The sequence below is a fragment of the Zingiber officinale genome, chromosome 9A (genome assembly GCF_018446385.1).
Source record: "Zingiber officinale cultivar Zhangliang chromosome 9A, Zo_v1.1, whole genome shotgun sequence".
NCBI lineage: Eukaryota > Viridiplantae > Streptophyta > Magnoliopsida > Zingiberales > Zingiberaceae > Zingiber > Zingiber officinale.
The window spans coordinates 125,381,636-125,404,383 of NC_056002.1; the positions used below are offsets into that span (position 1 = coordinate 125,381,636).

At 35.4% G+C, this 22,748-nt stretch overlaps 1 protein-coding gene across 1 annotated transcript; it reads left to right on the plus strand.

Annotated features, from left to right (window-relative positions):
• The first annotated feature begins 691 nt into the window (after positions 1-691).
• LOC122021889 (LRR receptor kinase BAK1-like) lies at positions 692-17,447 on the plus strand. Its single transcript, XM_042580061.1, has 11 exons — positions 692-1,069; positions 1,476-1,608; positions 1,743-1,814; positions 9,032-9,175; positions 9,938-10,009; positions 10,101-10,172; positions 10,261-10,337; positions 15,661-15,795; positions 15,865-16,206; positions 16,321-16,715; positions 16,918-17,447. The coding sequence occupies exons 1-11, from the start codon at positions 976-978 to the stop codon at positions 17,224-17,226; spliced, it is 1,845 nt and encodes a 614-aa protein (XP_042435995.1). The 5' UTR covers positions 692-975; the 3' UTR covers positions 17,227-17,447.
• Positions 17,448-22,748: the final 5,301 nt, after the last annotated feature.

The window sequence follows — 22,748 nt, forward strand, 5'->3', positions numbered from 1 at the left end:
TACTTCATAATTCATCCTAATCATGTAAAAAAGATAAAGTCTATCGCTAAATTAATTATGGGATGGAAACTAGAATCCCATAAAAAAATTAATAACTATTAAAATTTAGTGGTATTTATTATTTTTATCCACGAATATTCAACATAATTCATAATAATGAACTATAAGTAAATAATTTAGGAGATGAGATTCTCTGTCCCAAACATATTGAGTTCCCGTATCCCAATGTCAATCGGACGAATTAAATCATATCTTAAGAATATAATATACATCATAAAAATATCATAGTCATCTAATCGACACCATCCAATCGACACTGAAACACAGGGACACATATTTCCGGGAGCATCTCATAATTTAGAAGCTAAGACCGGAGACTCAAGACGTCGACCCCAAGTCAATATATTATTATTTATTCAATTCTAGTAACCACGAGTCAATTTGAAAGTCAACCTCTCTCTTTTGACCGAGCTGCAAACAATTTGCCTAATTTATATTAATAATTTGACTATTTCAAATGTGAGAAATACGAAAGGATCGATTGGCTGTTTCGGGGAATGTTAATCATGCTCAAAATCCAGCATTTCTATTGCTTGTTTCGACAAATTGCGGCTCTCCGAGCAGTGGAATGTCCTGTTTGATATCCGATTTCAGACACATGATCTGCGCCTACTCAATAACGACCGAAAGAAGATGATCACAAATAATGTATCGTCGTCGCTTGCATCGTTTTCTTCCTCCGGCTACGCCATTCGGAACTCGGAAGGGCGAGCAGAGCCTTATTCGAATCGGCTGCCTTGCCTTCTTCCGATCCTTGATCTTCCTCCGCCGGAAAAGGAGTAGATTTGGGGGTTTTGGTGACAAAGTTCCCCCCTTTTTGTTTAGCTTGGTTGGAGACCGGAGAGGGTGGCCACAAGTTCCGGATTCTGTTCGGTGGAGGTTAGCGAGAATAGAAGTAGGGTTTTAGCTGGAGGAATGGCGGCGGCCGCGGGGGAGGTCATGGCGCGGTGGCTCTTGTGGTTGATCCTCGCGTCTGCTTCTATTCGTCGCGTTCTTGCGAACGCGGAAGGTAACTTTTGTTTCCGTAGCTTGTTGTAGTTGTTCTATGTTTGTCCATACTGAAGCTTATGGGTATTGAATGAGTTGGAAGGAGTACTCTAGTCTTCACTTGTTTACAGACATTTATCGACGATTCCTTTCTTGTTTCCGAGTGTGAGAACACTTGATTGAGATATTGTATCCGAGAATGATTGGAAATGGTGTTGCTTCCACCTTCCAGTAATAGCGTTGGTGTTCTGAAATTGGTGTTGATGCATTTATATCAGTGTTATGAGTGATCTTTGTTAACCTTCCTTGGAAGTTTACAAGTCTTTTATCTGATTTTCTTTGGTGTTCAATTTGCTACTTTTGTCGAGCTTCTTTGAGCAATTACTGCAGCATTTGATTGAAGCCTTGGAATTAATGAATTTGAACAGGTGATGCATTGAACAGCCTAAAGTCCAACTTAGATGATCCAAATAATGTGTTGCAGAGCTGGGATCCATCCTTGGTGAATCCATGCACATGGTTCCACGTTACTTGCAGCCCTGATAATCATGTCATAAGAGTGTAAGAAAACATCTTCTTTTTTTTTCTATTCTTGTAAGATAAGGAATTAATGAACTAATAATAAAACTTGGTTTTCTATTGTTTCTTCTGATAATGGGAACATTGATATCATTTTTTTTTTTTTTTTTTTACAGTGATCTTGGAAATGCACAGTTGTCTGGAGCTTTGGTCCCCCAGCTTGCCCAACTAACAAATTTGCAATATTTGTAAGTTCTTCATCTAGAAGATTTTATAGAATTTTGAACTTTAGGGTTCTGTATCTGGATGCTTGATTTTGGAAAATGGTATATCATCCTGGTTTAGACAGAACCAGAGTAATTTTCTTTATTGAAAGTCTATATTTTTACATATATATTATGGTTTAAGGTTTTTTTTTTTTTTGTGAAAAGTAAATCCTGGTTCAATTTTAATTGTAAAAGCACTCCTAACTAAACTTGGGCTATCTGGAACTACTAAGATCATTGATTGACATGCTTAATTTCATAAGGTATTTATTATCATCTTAGACCTATGTTACCATTTTCATATTGTCTTATTATCAACCTACAAATTTTCAGATACTCATTTATCAATGATCAGATTATTTCTTTTAAGTCATGTTGGAATTGTTTGATCATTATGGAATGGATTTTTCTCTCCATTTTTTTGGAGCAAGAACCTGTCAAAAGCTGAAATCCATGGCTAATATCAAAAAGAAAATAATAAAGAATCTAGAGAACCTTGCTTAAACAACACTGGCTAGTAAAATGACAAAAACCAAAAGAAAAGATTCTGTCAAGAGATTACTAGAAGACTTGCTAAAGATAATTCTACATTAATTCCTCAAACACTAAAAACATAGCAATGCTTTTATACATGCACATTTAAATCCAAGCTTTGCAACTTCTGAATCAGTTGACACTACCAAAGACTGGAAGATTTGAATTGTGTGAAATTTTTGATATTTTGAACTTAAGGTAACAGAAGAAGTGGTTTTCTGTGTCCTCATTATATCTTTGCAAACACACAATTAAAAGTGACAGAAATAGTATAACTCTATGACTATCAAGTTTTTTTTTTTTTAATATAGCCATGTTCGCCAGGTATATTGGGTTGTCCAATATACCTAATGTGTTGCTTATATCGTGGAACTGCAACACCATATCAGAAATAAAATCTTCAGTTCTTCCTTGATGAGGGTCTCAAAATACAATATCTTGGATTATGTTACTTTGCCCAAAAGTGCAAGTATAGAGGTACACGTATTGTTGAATTCACCCAAGATTATCATGCAGAACAGTACTTCTAATGCTGTTATACACTTGTTGAAAGCAAAAGTCAGGTGCTATATAGGTTTGATGCAAATAGAGAATACATTTCAATTTCAAATTTGTAATTGTATTTGATAGTTGTCCTATTTTAGGTTTTGAAAGATTGGTATTTTTTAAATTTGGTAGGAGCATCTTTTAATTTAGTTAAAAATTTTGGTATTTAGTTGAGTTGAAGCCTTTAAAAAGATCCCAACTCTGTAATTTATCTTTCAATCAATAATATTTTTTATCTGGTAATTATTATTGTGGGAAGCTTAGTGTTTTTTATTCGTCTCCTTCTCCTTGTATTTTGGTGTTGGAATAATTGGTATCAAAGTCCAATTCTAGATCGGTACTTTATCATCTATTGCCACTAATCCCTCCTTCGCTTCATCCACCACACATCTTTCCTTTTCCTCACGACTACACCTCTTCATCTTCACAACCTACCCACCTTTGCATCAGTTCCCATCTCGACTCTAGTTGTTGTTTACAGTCTAGTTCTAAGTCAATTGGCATCAAAGTTGAATTCTTGATTAATGATTAATACTTTATCACCCATAACTAATGTCACGAAAACAACCTCTTGTAAAATGCAAGGTAAGACTGTATACAATAGATCCAATATGGTCCGACCCTTCCCGAACCCCGCACGGGTAGGAGCTTCATGCACCGGACTGCAATCCATAACTACTAATCCCTCCTTCACATTCATCCACCATGTACCCTTCCTTTTCCTTGCTGCTATGCCTCTTCATCTTCACAACCTATCTACCTCTACACTAGTTCCCATCTTGGCCCGAGTTCTATTTCTTATAGCTTGGTGCTATGTCAATTAGTATAGAGCCCAATTCATGATCAATGATCATTACTTTATTATCCATTACTAGTACTCCCTCCTTCGCCTTCTTCCACCATACATCTTCCATTCATGATCAATGATTAATACTTTATCACCCATAACTAATGTCACGAAAACAACCTCTTGTAAAATGCAAGGTAAGACTGTATACAATAGATCCAATATGGTCCGACCCTTCCCGAACCCCGCACGAGTAGGAGCTTCATGCACCGGACTGCAATCCATAACTACTAATCCCTCCTTCACATTCATCCACCATGTACCCTTCCTTTTCCTTGCTGCTATGCCTCTTCATCTTCACAACCTATCTACCTCTACACTAGTTCCCATCTTGGCCCGAGTTCTATTTCTTATAGCTTGGTGCTATGTCAATTAGTATAGAGCCCAATTCATGATCAATGATCATTACTTTATTATCCATTACTAGTACTCCCTCCTTCGCCTTCTTCCACCATACATCTTCCATTCATGATCAATGATTAATACTTTATCACCCATAACTAATGTCACGAAAACAACCTCTTGTAAAATGCAAGGTAAGACTGTATACAATAGATCCAATATGGTCCGACCCTTCCCAAACCCCGCACGGGTAGGAGCTTCATGCACCGGACTGCAATCCATAACTACTAATCCCTCCTTCACATTCATCCACCATGTACCCTTCCTTTTCCTTGCTGCTATGCCTCTTCATCTTCACAACCTATCTACCTCTACACTAGTTCCCATCTTGGCCCGAGTTCTATTTCTTATAGCTTGGTGCTATGTCAATTAGTATAGAGCCCAATTCATGATCAATGATCATTACTTTATTATCCATTACTATTACTCCCTCCTTCGCCTTCTTCCACCATACATCTTTCTTTTCCTCATCTCTACACCTCCTTATCTTTGTCAAAAGCAGGGAGGATAAAATATAAGAGAGGAATAAGAGGGAATTAAAGCAGGGAGAGACAAGAGAGTCAAAAGGTGTCTATGCATAGACTCCAATCTAAGGATTTGAAATCCGGATTCTATTCAAGACCCATTGTAGCTACAATCATAAAATTTAATTGGGATTTTCAATTTGATCAAGACGACTTGTGGCAATTTGGCATCAAATAAACTCGTATCATCTTGGTATAAACACTTCTTCTCTTTGAAAATGATCTTTTATTTATTTAGTTACTAACTAAATTACTTGCATTTAATTTTTTTTTCTCATAAATTTTTGAGTATCACCATTTAGTAGAATAAACACTGAAAATACCATCCTGTCACTAATCCTTATTTAGTTTGATTTTCATTCATAAAAAACATTATAAGCATAACTACTTGCTTGTCAGCTTTTATCATTGTCATGTATCACGATATATTTTCATCATTAATTGTAACATTAATTTATTTTATTATTATTATTTTTCAATATCTGAGAATTGACATAATGAGGGGAATCACCATAACTACTAAGCACAAAGAGATGAGAGACATAAACCCACTACTATGTGGATAAAAAACTTAAATTCATGAGAACTAAAATGAACCTAACTCCATAAATAATATGCATATTCACACACTTTCAAACGAGAAATGATATGCTTAGCGAATATAAAGCACGAAACGCTCAGCGAATGAGTCAGCACTTCTTACGTGGAGAAAAAAACAATAAAAAAATCAATACGGAGAACACTAGGCCTAGAATCGGTCTGGGGACCGATCAGCCTAGGGCCTGATCGGTCCCCAGACCGATCAGAGACCTTGAGGACCGATCAGGCTCCATAGAAGCTTGTGACTGTGAAACTGCTGTCCTGGAAGAAACCTTTCCATTTTTGGTGTTTCTCACGCAATGCCCATTCGACTGAGGCAGCTCCGGAGACCTTAAGGGGCACCAAGGATAAACATGAGAATTGTCTGTATCTTCTCTTTCGATGACTACACCTCTTAGTCTCAGAAGAAATGAGAAGTCATCCCACAAAGAGCTTTTCGCTTCTTTAAAATCTCCAGACCTTGAAGAAACTGATACGGTTGAATGAGTAGAATCGATATCACTTGAATGGTCTTCGGGCAGCTTCATGTGGCGACATTGAAGAGCAACAGCCACACCAGCTGGTTTAATGCTGCTATGCAATGCCGCACAGATTTCACTTGCGAGTCTTTTAGGTTCCTGAAGCCTCCTCGCGAATACATCTGCGGTGCGCGAGAGCTTACTTAGGCCAACGACGCGCCCTCCAGAAGGAATGTAACCGACATGGCACTTGATGCTGAAGGGAAGCAAGCAAGACTCGCAGTATGAGAACAAGTTGATGTCGCGAACAACCACCAGTCCACCGGCTCCTCCTCCATGACCGATTCCCAAATTCAGTCCGGATTCAGGAAACAAAGCATCCTGCACAATGTCCTTCACATTTTGTTTGTAACCTAAGACATTGATAGAATTATTCCAAACATCAATAAAAAGAACCAACCCTTTATAAAGACATTGATGGAATTAGTAGGAACAATTTGTAACACAAGAAACCGAGACAATTGCAAGATAAGAATGCTGATAAAACTTAATGGTAGAAATTTTGAAAACATATTCATGTTTCATAAGCAAGTCAAATGGAAAGGAAACTTCAAATGGCCAATCAATAACTTTACGCTGAGTATGAATGAAAGATTTTAAATTCAGATAGTAAATCCAAAAAAAAAAAGGAGTCTGAAGATTTGCTTAGCTTACAGAGAGAAGAAGAACATTCTGACTATAGACAACAATCAAGGTAATGCATTAGTCAACGAGTTTAAGATTGGAAAGTAAAATAATTTACAACAGCATAGACAATTCCACCCTGATCGGTCCAGGCCTAGTGTTCTCCGTATCAATAACAATAAAAGAGAAAAAAAATCAATACGAGAGAACACTAGGCCTGGACCGATCAGGGTGGAGCCTGATCGGTCCTCAAGGTCTCTGATCGGTCTGGGCTGATCGGTCCCCAGACCGATTCCAGGCCTAGTGTTCTCCGTATTGATTTTTTTATTGTTTTTTTTCTCCACGTAAGAAGTGTTGACTCATTCGCTGAGCGTTTCGTGCTTTATATTCGCTGAGCATATCATTTCTCCTTTCAAACTATCCCGTGTTTAGAGAAAAATTAAATTATTTTCTTGAAAATTAAGTTTGCCATAGGCCTAAGCATGATAGTTTTAGTTTTGATGGATAATCAAATTTCTAAATTGGTTCTCTGATATTGTAAATTATTTTGACCGACATAATTTTGCCTCAATTGAACAAACACTGGAAATTTTGGCAAAGTGTTCAGCACCAAAATGAAAATTAATAAAAAAAAATGTGTTCTATCATATTTTAAAAGATATTTGGCTAATAAATTTGCAAAACCAAAATCATCATCCTTAAGCAACCCAAATTACAACATCCCAAGATTTAGTTTACTTACAATTATTGAACTTTAAGTTAAAATGAAAGACATGGGCGCAAATAGACCTCCTGATAACTTGACCCTTAGAAATTCCTCAAATGACATTTTGGAGGAGTCTCTAACAACAACTTAAATAAACCCCTTGACAATGCAACTTTAGAAAAACCACTTGTTGATTTGACCCTGTTAGAAAAAATTGAACTTTATGTTGATTAGAACATAGGACAACAGATTAGAAAGGCATTTATATTGTCTATAATAGCTAAAAGAAAAAAATTGAACAAAATGAAGATATCAAAAGAAGCAACTGAACAAAATGAATATCATGAATTACTAATGCAGGACATCAACTTAAAAATTTACAAATCAACTAAGACTTTCCTTGGCATACTTTCTATTATTCTTACTAATGACTTTAATACTTATCAACTAACTGAGTTTGTTAATTTGCTTCTGTCTACCAATGAGAACTCTACTTTTCATATAAGAGTCATAATTGTTATATGTATTAAGTAATGCTTAATATAAAGCACTTAGTGATATAGTAAATTTTCACATTGCATTCATTAATTTAAATTTTCTCATAATATGTACCTTTTAAAAGTATTCATATTCTTCATATCTACTTTATTTGGCCAAATTGAATAGAATTAATTACAATACTTGTTTATTTAACTTGCTAACTTATTTAAATAGTAGTTCAATTTTTAATTAAGAAAATATACTAATTTACTAGGAAAATTTGAGCATTTGTATTCACATGTGCAAATTCATTATTATCACTATCACTTTCAGGCCCATGACTATTTATGCTGAAGTGGACTTTTCATCTTTGCCTTATGATAAGTTGAAACATTCCTTATTTGTTGGAAAGGGTGACTAAAAAGGAAGGAAATGGTTAAAAGGAAGAATAAAGTGCTTCAATTTCTCACTGGAAGTGACATTCAAAGAGAAAAGATAAAGAAGAAATATTGTTGCACAAAGTTGGTGAAGAAATTACTCCCTCTATTTGGAAATGATGACCCAAGAAAAAATGACAAAAATTTGCTAGAAGTCAAGTTCTCCTCTATGGAGAAGAATAATGTTAACTGGAAATCAATTTCAATTTTTTAATTTGTAATTGCATTTTGCTAATTGTTCAGGTTTCAAAAGTTTATTATCTTCTAGTTTGGTAGTAATATCCAATTTTAGTTAAGAGTGATCCTTTGAAAAGACTCTAATTTCCCTCTTGTAATTTGTCTTTCAATGAATAATTCTGTTTGGTAAATTATTGTTGCGAGAAGTGTAGTGCTTTATTTTTGTCTCCTTATAGCTTGGTGTTGTGCTGGATTGCTGAATTCCTGATTTTGTGATCTATCATGCATCACTATTAATTCTTCTTTCACCTTCATCACCATGAACCTCTCCTTTTCATCACTTCTACGCCTCTTCATCTTCACAACCTACCCACCTTTGCATCAGTTACCTTCTCAAGTCGAGCTTCATTGCTTGCAACGTGGTGCTGCATCATTATATTTGAGTGACTTTGTTGCTTTACCATAGACTCATATTCTATTTAATTATATCGGTTTGTTGTACTAGTATGCTTAACAGTCATCTTCATGCATTATGCTAAGCTCACCAATCTGCCTTCACATAGTAGAAAATATGTAAACATACATTATGAGAAAATGCTATGCAATAATATATCAACTGCAATTAGTGAAATATCCACCAGATATTGGTTTACATTGCAATTCAAGTGATCTTCATTATCCTCAATTTGTTATCCTGAAATACATTTGATGTGATAAAAAGCATACTCGCTAATAATTGTTTGTCCATGATTTTTGTTGTACTGAGGTAATGACGATTCAGGACATCTCTATTTCCAATAACAGGGAACTTTACAGTAACCGCATTAGTGGGCCAATCCCAAGTGAGCTTGGGAATTTGTCAAATTTGGTGAGTCTGGATCTGTATCTTAACAATATCACGGGTGGAATACCTGATTCACTTGCAAATCTGCAAAAGCTGCGGTTTCTGTATGTCTTCCTTTTCCTTCACTTTTTTATAAATTAAATAAGTTAATATCCTTTTTCTTGCTAAGATCTTTTAATTACTCTTCATGCAGACGGACCAAAACAAAACAATAATGTGCCTGATTTTGTATTCCACTCTACAACACTTTTTCTCATTATGAAAAAATTGTAATATGATGGATTCCCCTTGCAGATGTTTCCTTAGCGAATCAAAGTTGCATTAAGTCGAATGCTTCTTTACACACGTGTTGTGTGTGCGCGCACACACACACATTAGTTAGAGAAATTTCTGGGATATGCATTCATATTTTGCAGCTAAAGTTCTGCTTTACAAAGTTAACTTCTATACTTAAGGTTTTTATGGCAATGGGGTTGCAATGTTGGTTTGCTAGATTTTGGGTATTTGCACTCTTTGATTGTGAGAAACATGAAGAGTTGTGTAATTATTATGCATAAAAAATAAAGACATGAAGATCATACATTATTGGTTGAAATAAGATCATTTACTGGTAGTAAGCATTTACTGATTCATAATGGGGTACATTTCTTAACAGTATAATGTTGTGGTCTATCAGTTCACTGTAAAAACAAATCCTTGCTCACATTTTTATATCTGAAACTGTATTGCATATAGCTTAGTGAATAGTATTTGGTATATTAAATAAAATAATGAAGTTAATAATCATTGAAATTTTTCTTGATTTCCTCCTTACTTTGAACATCTCTAAACTGCATTTTTCTTCTTTTAATTTTGTCTAAGGATAGACGGCTCAATAACAACAGTCTATCGGGCCAAATTCCAGTATCTTTGACCAACATTGGAACTCTTCAAGTTCTGTGAGTTTATGCCATCCATGTCAAGTGTTTTCTTCTATATAATATATTAATTTCCTTTCAAAGATGAACTATCCTGTTAATGAACATACAGGGATCTATCTAGCAACGATCTAACAGGTAATATTCCGATAACTGGATCATTCGCACGATTTACTCCAATCAGGTTGTTTGCAGTGTTATTAATTTCCTGTTTGTTTGCTCCTTTTGTGATTGTGTTGTCATTAAAGTTCAGTTGTTTTCTCGATCTGCAGTTTTCAGAATAACAGATTAAATGCTACTCCAGTAACTCCATCATCTCCACTTTCTCCACCTTCCTCTTCAAGTCAAGGTACTTTTCCTTATTTCTTATTTCAATCAAATTTGAAAAAATAAATGGATGTATATTGTAATATTTTCACTGACTTTGCTTTTTGTATATGGTCACTTCATCTTACAATCGTATGACATGTTTGGTCTTATATTAAACTCGTTAAATAGAGTTTGTCTCTTTTTAACTAGTTCAAGGAAAGTGCCGAGTGGAAGTGGTTGGTGTTGAAAATCATCATCATCATCATCATCATATATATATATATATTTATGTGAATTTGTTACGCTGCGGACTCCCGGACCTGACTCAAGGCGCCTCTAATGCATTGGAGATGCCTTCATCAATTTTTTTTATGATGTTGAGGCGCCTAGATTCCATCCAAGCGAATCCAGGTGCCTCAATTCAATGTTTAATATATTTTTTTTTAGCTCCGAGTTAAGCCAATTAAATTTTGTCTTTAGGTTTAGGGCTTGGGTTATAGTGTTCAATCTAAAAAAATATAAAACTAAAAAAAAATAGTATAATATATGTATTTGGGGTTTAAGATTTAGAAAAGATTAAAAAAAAAAAATTAAGGCACCTCAACGTTGTTAAAAAAAGGCACCTCCAATGCATTAGAGGCACCTGGAAGTCGTCCGCAGCATATCAATTCTCTCTCTCTCTCTCTCTCTCTCTCTCTCTCTATATATATATATATATATATATATATATCTTTGGTAGTAGCACGATTAGCAATAAATTCCTATTTTTATTTCTTTAAAATTTTTGTAGAAATTGTCGGTTCAACGATTCGAAACTGCGGTTCAACGATTCAAAAAATGTCAACCCTTAATTTACCTTTAAAGGTGATTGCAGTGCATGGTTTAGAATCACTAGTTATGGTTCATTTCACAATTCGCGAAGGTTCAAGATTATTATTTTTATTTTAACTTAAAAATTATTTTTAAAATTTATAATTTTTTTTATAAAAATTTAAACTTATTTAAGCTACCTATGTATTCCCTTAGAGTATACGGAATTCAAAGTCCACATAGTTTGCTTACCATTTTACCCTTATTATCTTAGGGAATGACGTTGGTATTCACTTCCATTTTTCATTTCCACAGAAGTATTTCCTTCGATATCAAACTCTTTTACCTTGTTATCTAAAAGTTGCATTCCTTATATTCTTCTTAAAGCTCTCGTCCGATCATTAAGTAATGTTTATACTTTCAAAAACTCTAGAGACAAAGTCGTCGACTTCATCTAAGATATTACCTCCAGAACTAAATATTTGTTCTACAACAACGATTGACACAGGAAAAATTAAAATTTTCTTTACTATGATGGAGAGGATGGGATGACTTCGAGTCTTTTGCGACCACCATCGTAAAATATTGAAATCCGACTCACTATCTTTTTCACTAAAATTAAAATAAGTCGTAAATAATTTTTAAGTTCCTATCTAAAACTTGAGGATCCTTGTGAATATTTCGTCTGTTCTCTTAATAAAAGTTATGCTTTTGTAAATTTTAAATTACTAGTGCTACTAATATTTTGTGTTTTAGACACAATACCTTCTAATCCATATGTTTAACTATAATTTTTATAAATATCATATACATGATTTTTAGTATTTTGTATAATATTAGCGAGATTGAGAGAAGAAGAATCTTCAAATGTAATGACAGCTTCATAATACATTACTAAAATTTTATGTAAAACATTTAATTTAAGTTTAGTATTTAAAACAAATGTAATTAAATAAATATCAAGAATATGATAAAAAATATTTTTCCCATTTTGCCTTCATTGCTAACACGCATGGAGATAAAACTTCATTTGTAATATATTCATTTAAAATTAATCCATGTTGTAAAAATTCATTATAGCTAAATGAGAAGTAAGATAATAAACACCATATAGTTGTTCCATTGTATCATTAAATATTTTTAAAATTTGTCGAATACTATTACATATATTCTATTAGTGCAAAAATATATATACATTAGTATTCTTAATATTTTGTGCAAAAAATGAACACAATAATTTTCTATACTGAACTGAATTTTATAATTATTTATGTATTAAATTTCAACATGTTGGTACATTATGTGGAAATTTTGTAGGTCTCATTCCATTAATTTTACAAAATCTACCCTATTGTTTAATTATGCTGTAACTACAAATAAGAAATAATAATTTTAATTTGGTTTAATTTTATTTGATTTGACTTCTAAAATTTCTAATCCATCTTGGACACAAATTTAAAACATGAAATACACATCAAATATGAAAAAATAAATCACCAATAGCAGGTTGGTATATAAATGTAAGTTTGTCAATACATGTAGTATTAGAACTAGTATTATTAAATGATATTAAAAATATTTATAAGTTAATTCATATTCTAAAATTAAGCACATTAATTGAGATATGTTGTGAGCAATGTGTGTTTCATCAAAAACTCGATATGCTAATAAACATTTTTTAATTGACCCAAAGTGGTAAATGCAATGGCAAGTCATACACATATACAAATGAATTTACCAATGGTCATTTTAAATATCATAACACAAAGATATCTTATTATTTAATTTACTAAATTCTTCAATTAAATCTTTTTTACCTTGTCTCACTAATTTTTTAATTATACTAGTGAATCTATTTCAGGGAACATGTTTAGCAACTGGAGTAAGTTATTCTTGACAAATCCTCAAATGTGCATTTACACCCAAAACTAAAATAAAGATGTTCTACATAAATAAATTTAGCTAATGAGTCTTTTAATTTAATATCAGAATATATAAATAAACTAGAATCGGTACCTCCACTAGTTGAGAAAAATCTAACAATTGTGTTTGAGAGCATTCGTCTAAACTCGTTTGGGTGCTTCATTTCGATGTATCGCTTCAATGGCCCATAAGCGTCACCCGATTAAAATTTATAAGAGGCTTAGCAATACTTATATTATGCACGTATTTTTTCAAACAGAAGAGTGATTTTCTCAAAATATTTAGTCGATTTTAAAGATAAAGTATTTTGAACCTTAGAAGTTTCAATACTTTTTTGCGTCTCGGTCGTTAGAAGTTGATCTGGTTCATCATCAGTAAATTGAATATCGTTGAATCCACATTTGGAATTGTTATTTACTTACACTTTCGAGACTGAGATGAAGTTCCTTTCATTGGAATTGAAGTTGAAAACAATCGAGATTTCAGAATTTAGAGACGAGTAGAGAAGTATGTAAAAATAATGAAATAAGTAGCCTATTTATAGAGTTTAGGAAATAATGGTCAGTTATTCGTAGATATTAATAAAGAAATGATCAAATAATCTCAACTATCCAAAAAAAAATATATTATAACTGATCCTGTTTGAAAGCTGGAGATGGTGCGCTGGGTAGGTGGTTGCGGCGTTGACCAGACGAAGACTTTTAGATCGAAGAAGGGGCTATGGGCTGGTGTGCGGATCCTCTCTGCACACATTCAAACGAGCAAACAGAACGTTAGTGCCAAAACCAGGGAAGCGGTCCCTGGCAAAAGTCCTCGGGCGCTTAAGTCAGTGTATTGTCCGAGCAGGAAGTAGAATAGTCAACTAGTAGTAGGACGTGCGGGTAATAAAGTATATTGAGTGTACCCTGTCATCAGAGAGGACCCCCTTTATATATCATCTTTGTAACCTCCGCAATTATAAGATGGCAGAGAATGTCGGGTGTTAGAAGTTGTCCAGTAAGGGAATGCATATAACCTAGGAGGCGTATAGCCACCGTCCGAGGAATCTTCCGTTACTCGTACACACTATTTTTGTAACTGACGTCATTAATAAAGCGGTTGAAGGAATATGCTGTCATAATGTGCCGAATAAAGGAAAGTGTAGAGTCACCTTCGAAAAAGGTTCCATCGAATGTCTATGTAATAACAGAAGAATATTCACAAACGGTTGTCATTCTCTGGCAGGTTGTTGTGATTCTCTGACATGTTGTTGTAAATCTCTGACAGTGTTGTAATGTATCTTGGCCGGGCACTTAGCCGGCCAACTGCATATTGCATAGGTAGAGTATTGAGTATGGTAGGGCATTCAGCCCTTAAGGCTGCTCGAATATGTGTTGAGTGATGTAGATCTGATTATGTAGTAGAGAACCGAGCTCCCTAAGTCCGGGCAATTCTATGCCCAACCGACCTTGTGCAAGGATGCTTGCTTCTAGAGAATGAGAAACCGAGCCCTGAAAGGCCCGACCGATGCTTTTAGCTGGTCGTGCTTCTACTTGGAGGCATGTCTCTGAAGTGATATCTTGAGCTCTAGGAATCTGGTCGGGTTTCTTTTGAGAGTTACCTTGTATGTTTACGTTGCAGAGATAAGGATGCTAAGCCCTATAACCTTGATCAGCTTTATACTCGGTCATCCATAGATAGGAGGGCGGGTGAATAAACAATGGAAGCTTATATGTCAGACCAGCTGTATATGGAGTAGTACTTTGAGAGTGGTAGATTGACTGTATATGGAGTAGTACTTTGAGAGTGGAAGACCAGGTCCTTGGGGCCTAGCCGAATATATTCCCTGCCAGTCTTATGGCATGCCAGTATTATGTTAAACCTGAGTGTCTAAGGAACGATCGGGCTCAGAGACAATCGGTTATATGCTATGTCCTAGCACAGGAGCAATGCCCTAGGTGCCTTATGCCCGGATGGCCTTAGCGCTGGGTGAGGAGTCAAGCCTTGTCGAGAGTGCTCCTTGACTTGGACCGCCACCTCACCTTGACTTTGATTTCCACGTCACCCCAAGGTCTGCGTATAACACCCCGTATCAGTAACTATTGGAACTATTGGCTAATAGGTGGTTCCAACAGTAAAAAAAAGACATTTGCTTGAACCGGCCCCAGTTCACAATTATAACCAGGTCAACAAGTAACCAACTCATTGACCCGGTTATAGGTTGGGTCTAAGTGTGGAGCCCAACCCAGCTACTAAGCAATCCTGCTACACACAAGTCCTTTCTATCATTTCCCTCAAGTGTGACAAACAAATATTCTTACAGAGAAAAGATGAGGGATGGCCTCCTATATATAGTTTGCTTTTAACCGCACTCAGTTTGCTCAAGCTAATTTGTCTAGTAGGTTATTTCAATTCATGGAAATGTTGATGAAACTTCTGTGTAGGTATTAAACATTTATGGAACAATTATTTTAGTCCTGCGAGACTCTTGGTGGGCGGGCATCTCTTTTTGTGTTCCCATACAAATTATTTTGTTCCTTTTCTCATCAATGGCATCAAACAATATGATATTTTGAATCTTTTTCATTATATTGATAACCATCGTGAAAAATAGTGATTGGAAGTCTTAAGCATGCTAAACGTCTCAATAGGAAGTAGTGCTACTAGCATCGGAGCAATAGCTGGTAGTGTGGCTGCTGGTGCTGCCATGCTTTTTGCTGCCCCTGCTATTGGTTTTGTCTGGTGGCGTCGTCGCAGGCAACAAGAATATTTTTTTGACGTGCCTGGTTAGTATCGTGCGTTAATGTAAGGAACACCTGTTCTTGGTTTCTAATTTTTCCTGGAATTTCCTGCAGCCGAAGAAGACCCAGAGGTTCACTTGGGCCAGCTAAAAAGGTTTTCTTTGAGAGAGTTACAAGTTGCAACAGATAATTTCAGTAACAAAAACATTTTAGGCAAAGGTGGATTTGGAAAAGTCTACAAAGGAAGGCTTGCAGATGGATCACTAGTAGCTGTGAAGAGGCTAAAAGAAGAACGCACCCCGGGCGGGGAGCTCCAGTTTCAAACTGAAATCGAGATGATTAGCATGGCTGTGCATCGCAACCTACTTCGACTGCGTGGATTTTGTATGACGCCTACTGAACGATTGCTTGTTTATCCTTTTATGGCTAATGGAAGTGTTGCATCATGCTTAAGAGGTATTTGTTCTCTTCAATTTTCAATGTCTTTTCCTTAGTTTAATGAATGGAGTCTTCTCCACTTCCCCACTATGTCAAATCAATTTGATGCTAGAGCTTTGCACTTGTTCTCAGACCGTCCGCCGTCACAGCCACCACTCGATTGGTCAATTCGGCCTAGAGTTGCATTGGGTGCTGCAAGGGGGCTGTCCTACTTGCATGATCATTGCGATCCCAAAATCATTCATCGTGATGTAAAAGCTGCAAATATCTTGTTGGATGAGGAGTTTGAGGCAGTTGTTGGGGATTTTGGCTTAGCCAAACTAATGGACTACAAAGATACACATGTGACAACTGCTGTTCGAGGAACGATAGGTCATATTGCTCCAGAGTACCTGTCAACCGGTAAATCATCTGAGAAGACTGATGTATTTGGGTACGGAATTACGCTTTTGGAACTGATTACAGGCCAGAGAGCATTTGACCTCGCGCGGCTTGCAAATGATGACGATGTCATGTTGCTTGATTGGGTAAGAGCTAGCAAAATTCAAATTGCCTTGGATCAAAAACATGTCTACCTTGTCGATATGTTCTTACTTTGATCCCTTATTACAGCATCTCAATCTTTCATGTTGATGTATTATATTGCGGTTAAATGTATGAACATAAAATTAGAAATATCTTCAATTTTTGTGGTGAAGTGATCGATCATGTTGATTCCATTGCTTTCAGGTTAAAGGACTTCTGAGCGAGAAAAAGCTTGACATTTTAGTCGATCCAGATTTGCAAAACACCTACGTCGATGCTGAAGTGGAGTCACTTATCCAGGTAGCCCTGCTATGTACTCGCGGAACACCGATGGAAAGACCCAAGATGTCAGAGGTGGTAAGAATGCTCGAAGGAGATGGGCTGACAGAAAGGTGGGAGGAATGGCAAAAGGTTGAGTTAGTGAGGCGGGAGAAGCCGATCTTCGTTAATAGCAGCTGGATTGTAGATTCAACAGAAAACCTTCCCCCAGATGAATTGACAGGACCTCGATGACGCCATTCGTGAAGCGGATGAAAGCGATTTGTCGATGGTTTCTTCGCCAGTTTCTTGATATTCGAAACTCATTTATAGTACCAATTTAACCGGAACTATATTCATCACTGGTGTATGGTGTTTATCAGAATTGTGTTATACAAGTTTGTTTCATGTGTATATTTCAGAAGACAAATGTAGAATTACCTTGTTGCAGTAAGAAAATCTGTAGAACTTTGCTATGGTTTTGTGGTGTACATCCAACTTTCTATCAGTGAATGAATGAACCAATGTCAATGGTTGCTTACGGCCGTAAATGAATCAAATATTCATGAACAAATTTAGTGTTTAATTTGATAAGAACTTATTTATGTTCGTTCAATTCATATAAAGTCAATTAAATAAATAAATTTGGACATCTTGTTAAATTAAATGAAAAAGTTAAAATACATATGTGTTTTGCTATATTCATAAACAAGGATTATGAATTGTTCATGAACAATTTTTATAAATAAAGTTTGTAAATCATGTTTATCAATAAAACTTTCATTAACATGGTAAATAAATAAAAAAATTATAAATTTTAATAACCAATCAAAGAAGTTTAAAACAGTAAAATTTTCAAACTCATGAAAAAAATCAAGTCAACCTTAAATAACCATTTCAGCGATTTAATTCATTTGAGATTCGATTTAACTTCGCTCAGTTGTCTTATCAAATAAGTTTGAACAGTACAGAGCTAGTCTCTTTTACGACTTTAGTTGCTTGAAATACACATTCTTACCAAACAATTCTTTATAACACACATTTTAAAGAGAATGGAGATTGTAGTTCTCTCTGGATTGGATTTCGAGAGCCTTTTCTCTGTTGATTAATTCAAAAAAAAACACACACAATTAGTCAGATCTTTTAGGGCCCTACTTGTTTGCTAACAGTCTTGCTTGCTTAAAAACAAAATCAAATAATGACATGGAAGAAGAAGGAAAAAAAAGTGTTAGGATCATTTTAAAGAACCTAGTGAGAATCTCCAGACTCGAGACTGGAGCCCAATGTCGAGTAGATTGGCCATGAACTCAAAGGACATGGCAACCACTTTTCTTGCCCTTCATTTCCCCTTTCAACCAGGCCATTCATGAGGTCTGAGAAAGACAGAAAAGGTGTGCATGCCAATCAATCAAGGCTTGAAAGGTAGCAGGTTGAGATGGGCAATCCTGTGATGTTGATGGTTCACGGAGGAACAATTCAAGGTGCAGGAGTCTGGTGGTGTTGTGGGGGACTGAAGGGTTGCTCTTTGGCCAGTGGCACGCATTGCTTTTCCAAGATTACTTTTTTTTCAGGTACCACGAACAAAGTTGGTGAATTATGATCATTAAGAAAGCTATGATAAATAAATAAAATAATAATAATAATAATAAAGTAATCCGGTACATGAAGTTCCGATTATACGGAGTCTCGGAGAAGGATAAATAAATAAATTAATAAGCTTTCAAAATTAAATTCACTAATCAACTAAAGATGTTTTAAAAATATAAAAGTTTCAAACTAAATAAATTTGAATTGAAAGTTTGATAGCATTTAAACAAACTAAATTCAAGTTTATAAAAATGAAATTAAGCTAAACTTGAACGATCGTTTCAACGATTTGATTCATTTTAAATTTTACTCGACCTTGCTCGATTATCTTATTAAACAAGTTTGATGTAGCCCGAATGACTTCACTTGATTGTAGTGTTACTTGGGAGTTACAATGCAAGGTCATTCTCAGTAGCCCTGTGCCTTCAGATACATACAATGGTTATCACTGTGACTTTTTGTTTTTGTTTTCGTTTTCCTACACATCTTGTTTTGTGCTTTCTCTTGCACCAGCAGCGTTTCTATTCCTATTCAGTGTGGAGCCAGAAAGACCAAGAACAAGAGCATGTGCATGCAGTTCTTCCTCCTCCATTTCCTGATCCTCTCCCTCAAAATGAGTGCTCTTGAGGTAGACACAGATAAACTGACCCTCTGGAATCATGCAGAGCATGTGGCAATGCACATGGAGAGGTACTGCAGTCTTCATAGATCTCTTCCTCCTCTCAACTGTTGCAGTTCGTATTTGGAAAATGATGGGTTGGAGGAATTTCAGACTTGATTATGTGGCTTAGTTTAATGCACTCACAGGGCATAACCTTGAAATCATAGCCAAACATTCTGCTGTGAAGCAACAATCAGGATGGATGTGACTTAGTTGTCTTGAATGGTGAAGTCAGAGTTAAGGCCATGAGATGTGATCCGGCTGAGATCGAGGGAGGGAAGGGGCTGATTCTACGAGGGATTGGGCTGCCTAAGAGAGTGGGATAGGTCCTACTGTGTCCCTATAATTTCACACGTCATCTCAGTGTGTTCTGACCGCTGACATTTTCATTTGATGATGAGTATAAATTAAGTCTGTAATTTATTAATGAGTGTAATTATATTTTACTATAATAACTAGGTTCTGTTCGTGTCGGACCTCAATTATCCGACCCCGCCCTTAGATCTACGGACCCGGTGCTGAGTAAACCGATCGATTTGGCTCCGCTTTGATCAAGTCTTGCGCCTGCCGCGTGGCTCCCTGCCGTCTTCGCCATATCAAGGTGCAATATTGCAATGGCATGCCTAATTTTAAAGTATTCCAGTTCAACTCCCCGTGGCAGGACCACAACAGCCTCCTGAAGTTTGGCATCGTCACGCAGACTATTGGAATCATATTTAAAAGTTTAGTCTTATGCAATCATTTTTTTACCCAACAATCCTAATTTGAATCGTCCTCAATGCATCTATCACCATTAGTCATGTAGAACAATAATAATAATAATAATAATAATAATAATAATAATAATAATAACAATCAAATCTTATATCATTAGATAGAATTAATTATATAGATCATTTTATATCTTTAAATTTTATCTCTTATTATATCATCGTCTATACTTAAATAAATTTTATCTTATTTTATTATTGCTAATTAAGTATTTTTTTTTATTTTCCTCTATTTCGTTTGATATGTGTGTTTGTCATAGTACCACATAATTTAACTGAAGCATTTATTGGTCATTTAAGTGCATGCTCATGTTAGTACCTCAAGGTAGTTTTGATGTGATCAATCAAGTCAGGTTATGTCCTATTGGTTTTTAATCCCTGTGTCTAAGTGTGCAGGAACTTAGGAGTACAGGAAGTCGAGAGAAAGACGTAAGTAGTGAGAAGAACAACACGAAAGAGAGTCGACAGGCTCAATGGGTCTGAGGGACGAAGTGCTGCGGAAAAATATGTGGCCGGACAAAAAGGAGGCGCGCGGCGTTTCCGAGGGACGAGAAGTCGGAGCGGAAGATTATTCGAAGGTCGGAAGTTAGGTTCGGGTGAGCCTTATTTAGGATGACCAAGATCACTCAAGCGAGCGAAGCCGGAACGGAAGATCCAGACCAATGCTAGTGGGACCGGAGTGAAAGATCTGGACCAAAAAGTCAATTGGAAGTTGATTTTCTGGTCTAGGAGCCCATAACCAAATATTATCTGGAACACGAGATGGCGCGTCCCGTTGAGACAGGGATAAAAGTTTATCTCTTTCCAGGTGTCTGGACCCCTTCTAAGCGCCCCGACCAACCAGTGCTATAAATACAGCCTTGGTCCCAGAAGCTTAGATAGAACACTTGTAAACGATTTCTTTTGTTTAGCTTTCTAGTTGTGAGATCTAACTACTGTAAGAGGCTTCTCCGCCCAAAGGAGAATTTTAGTAAGCTTTACATTTTTCTTGGATTAACAATCTCTCCGGTTGTAACCAAGTAATTTCTTTATACCTCGGCTTTTTTAGTCTTTTAATTATTTTAGGCAAGTATTGATAATTATAAAGTATAAAGTTCAAGGAAGGTTGTTTTTCTTTGCAGGGCTATTCACCCTCCTCTAGCCGACCGCTAAGGGTCCTAGAAGTGGTATTAGAGCCAAGACGCCTTAGAATGACTAACCGTTGACTGAAGCACCAAGACGATGGCCGGTCTGAGCATCTGCCCGCCGAAGTTTGAGGGAGAATTTACGTTATGGAAAAAATGAATGGAGATATTTTTTTTTTAAAACTGATTTTGAGATTCTTTTGATAATTAAATATGATTTTGTAGCTCCCAAAGACCAACAAGGACAAGGAGAAGAATAAGAAGCCAGCCCGGTCCAAGCATAATCTAAAGGCGACATGGGACGACATGTCATCCGAATATGAAATCGAAGCCTACGTCGGACTAGCCCTAATGGTAGACCATCAAAAAGAAGACGAAAGTAGCTCAGAGATGAGCATCGATAAAGGGGGAGGATCATCAGAGGAAAGGTACAATGAAGGGGAAGCATCAGAATATGAGGTAAGTCACATGTCTTATCTCCTGAAAAGTCATTTCAATTTATTAAGATTCTTTCCAAGAATTTAGTAAAATTAGAAAAAGAAAATATAGATTTGAAAAGACAATTAGTTAATGCATGCCCCTTAGATTTGTTTAATAATTTAAAAAATAGAAAATAATAAATTAAAATTAGAAATAGAATATTTGAAAAATCATGCATGCTTAAATAATCAAAATATTAGGAGATATAATAATTTAAAATAGTATTTTAAATACCATAAAGGCTAAAATTAGGAAAATATCATAAAAATACATTACAAAGAAATTTCTGATTAATCCTGTAGGAAGGAACTTATTTTGGGTTCTAAAATCATATTTAGATTAATTACTTTCTTAGGGCTTTCAGAAAGAAAGTTAAATATTTAAATTCTTTAAGAAGCTTTATCTATAAGTGGTTGATGCTTCAATAATCAGGAAGACCTAGTATCTCGCCACAGCCTGGAAGTCAATTACTGAATTGAATATTTAATTTACTTATCGTGAATCATTCAACTAATGCTTTAAAGTTTTGCTAGAAAAATTTATTTAAAAAGATCTAATCATTAAAATTTGTTTAAGCTAATCTAAATAATCTTTTGATTTGTTTTTTTCGTTAGAAATTTTTATGCACTAGTGATCAAAATGCAAATGTTTTTAATTTTGCTAAAAATTCAACGTTCTGTGAAATTTTTTCTGTTCAACCCTTGCTAAAGTTTTTATTAATAAAGGAGTTTTTTTTAATCAAAGATTTTAAAACTTAACTTTTCATAATTTTTGTTTTTTTTTCTCTTAGACTTTTTAGACCTTCCAAGTAATATGTTTAACATACTCCACTTTTAATGTGATCAAAAGGGGGAGTAGTAAAGATTAAGTCTAGGGGGAGGTAGTACAATTTTAATCTTTTTTATTTTTTGTACTTAATTTTTGTACTTGTAAACTTTTTTTTGCAAAAAAATATAACTATTTATTTATCGTTTATCCTAACTTAACTTGGGTTTGATCACATCAAAAAGGGGGAGATTGTTAGTTCCCTAAGGTAGTTTTGATGTGATCAACCAAGTCAAGTTAGGTCCTGTTGGTTTTTAACCCATGTGTCTAAGTGTATAGGAACTTTGGAGTACAGGAAATCGAGCGAAAGATGCAGCTAGCGAGAAGGAC

What these genes read in the sequence shown, in the direction of transcription:
- LOC122021889 (XM_042580061.1), top strand. Translation starts at nt 976, where the DNA reads ATGGCGGCGGCCGCGGGGGAGGTCATGGCGCGGTGGCTCTTGTGGTTG. An exon ending in ACCTTCCTCTTCAAGTCAAG is followed by an intron (nt 10,338 to 15,660) that starts GTACTTTTCCTT and finishes ACGTCTCAATAG; the next exon opens with GAAGTAGTGCTACTAGCATC. An exon ending in ATGTCATGTTGCTTGATTGG is followed by an intron (nt 16,716 to 16,917) that starts GTAAGAGCTAGC and finishes CATTGCTTTCAG; the next exon opens with GTTAAAGGACTTCTGAGCGA.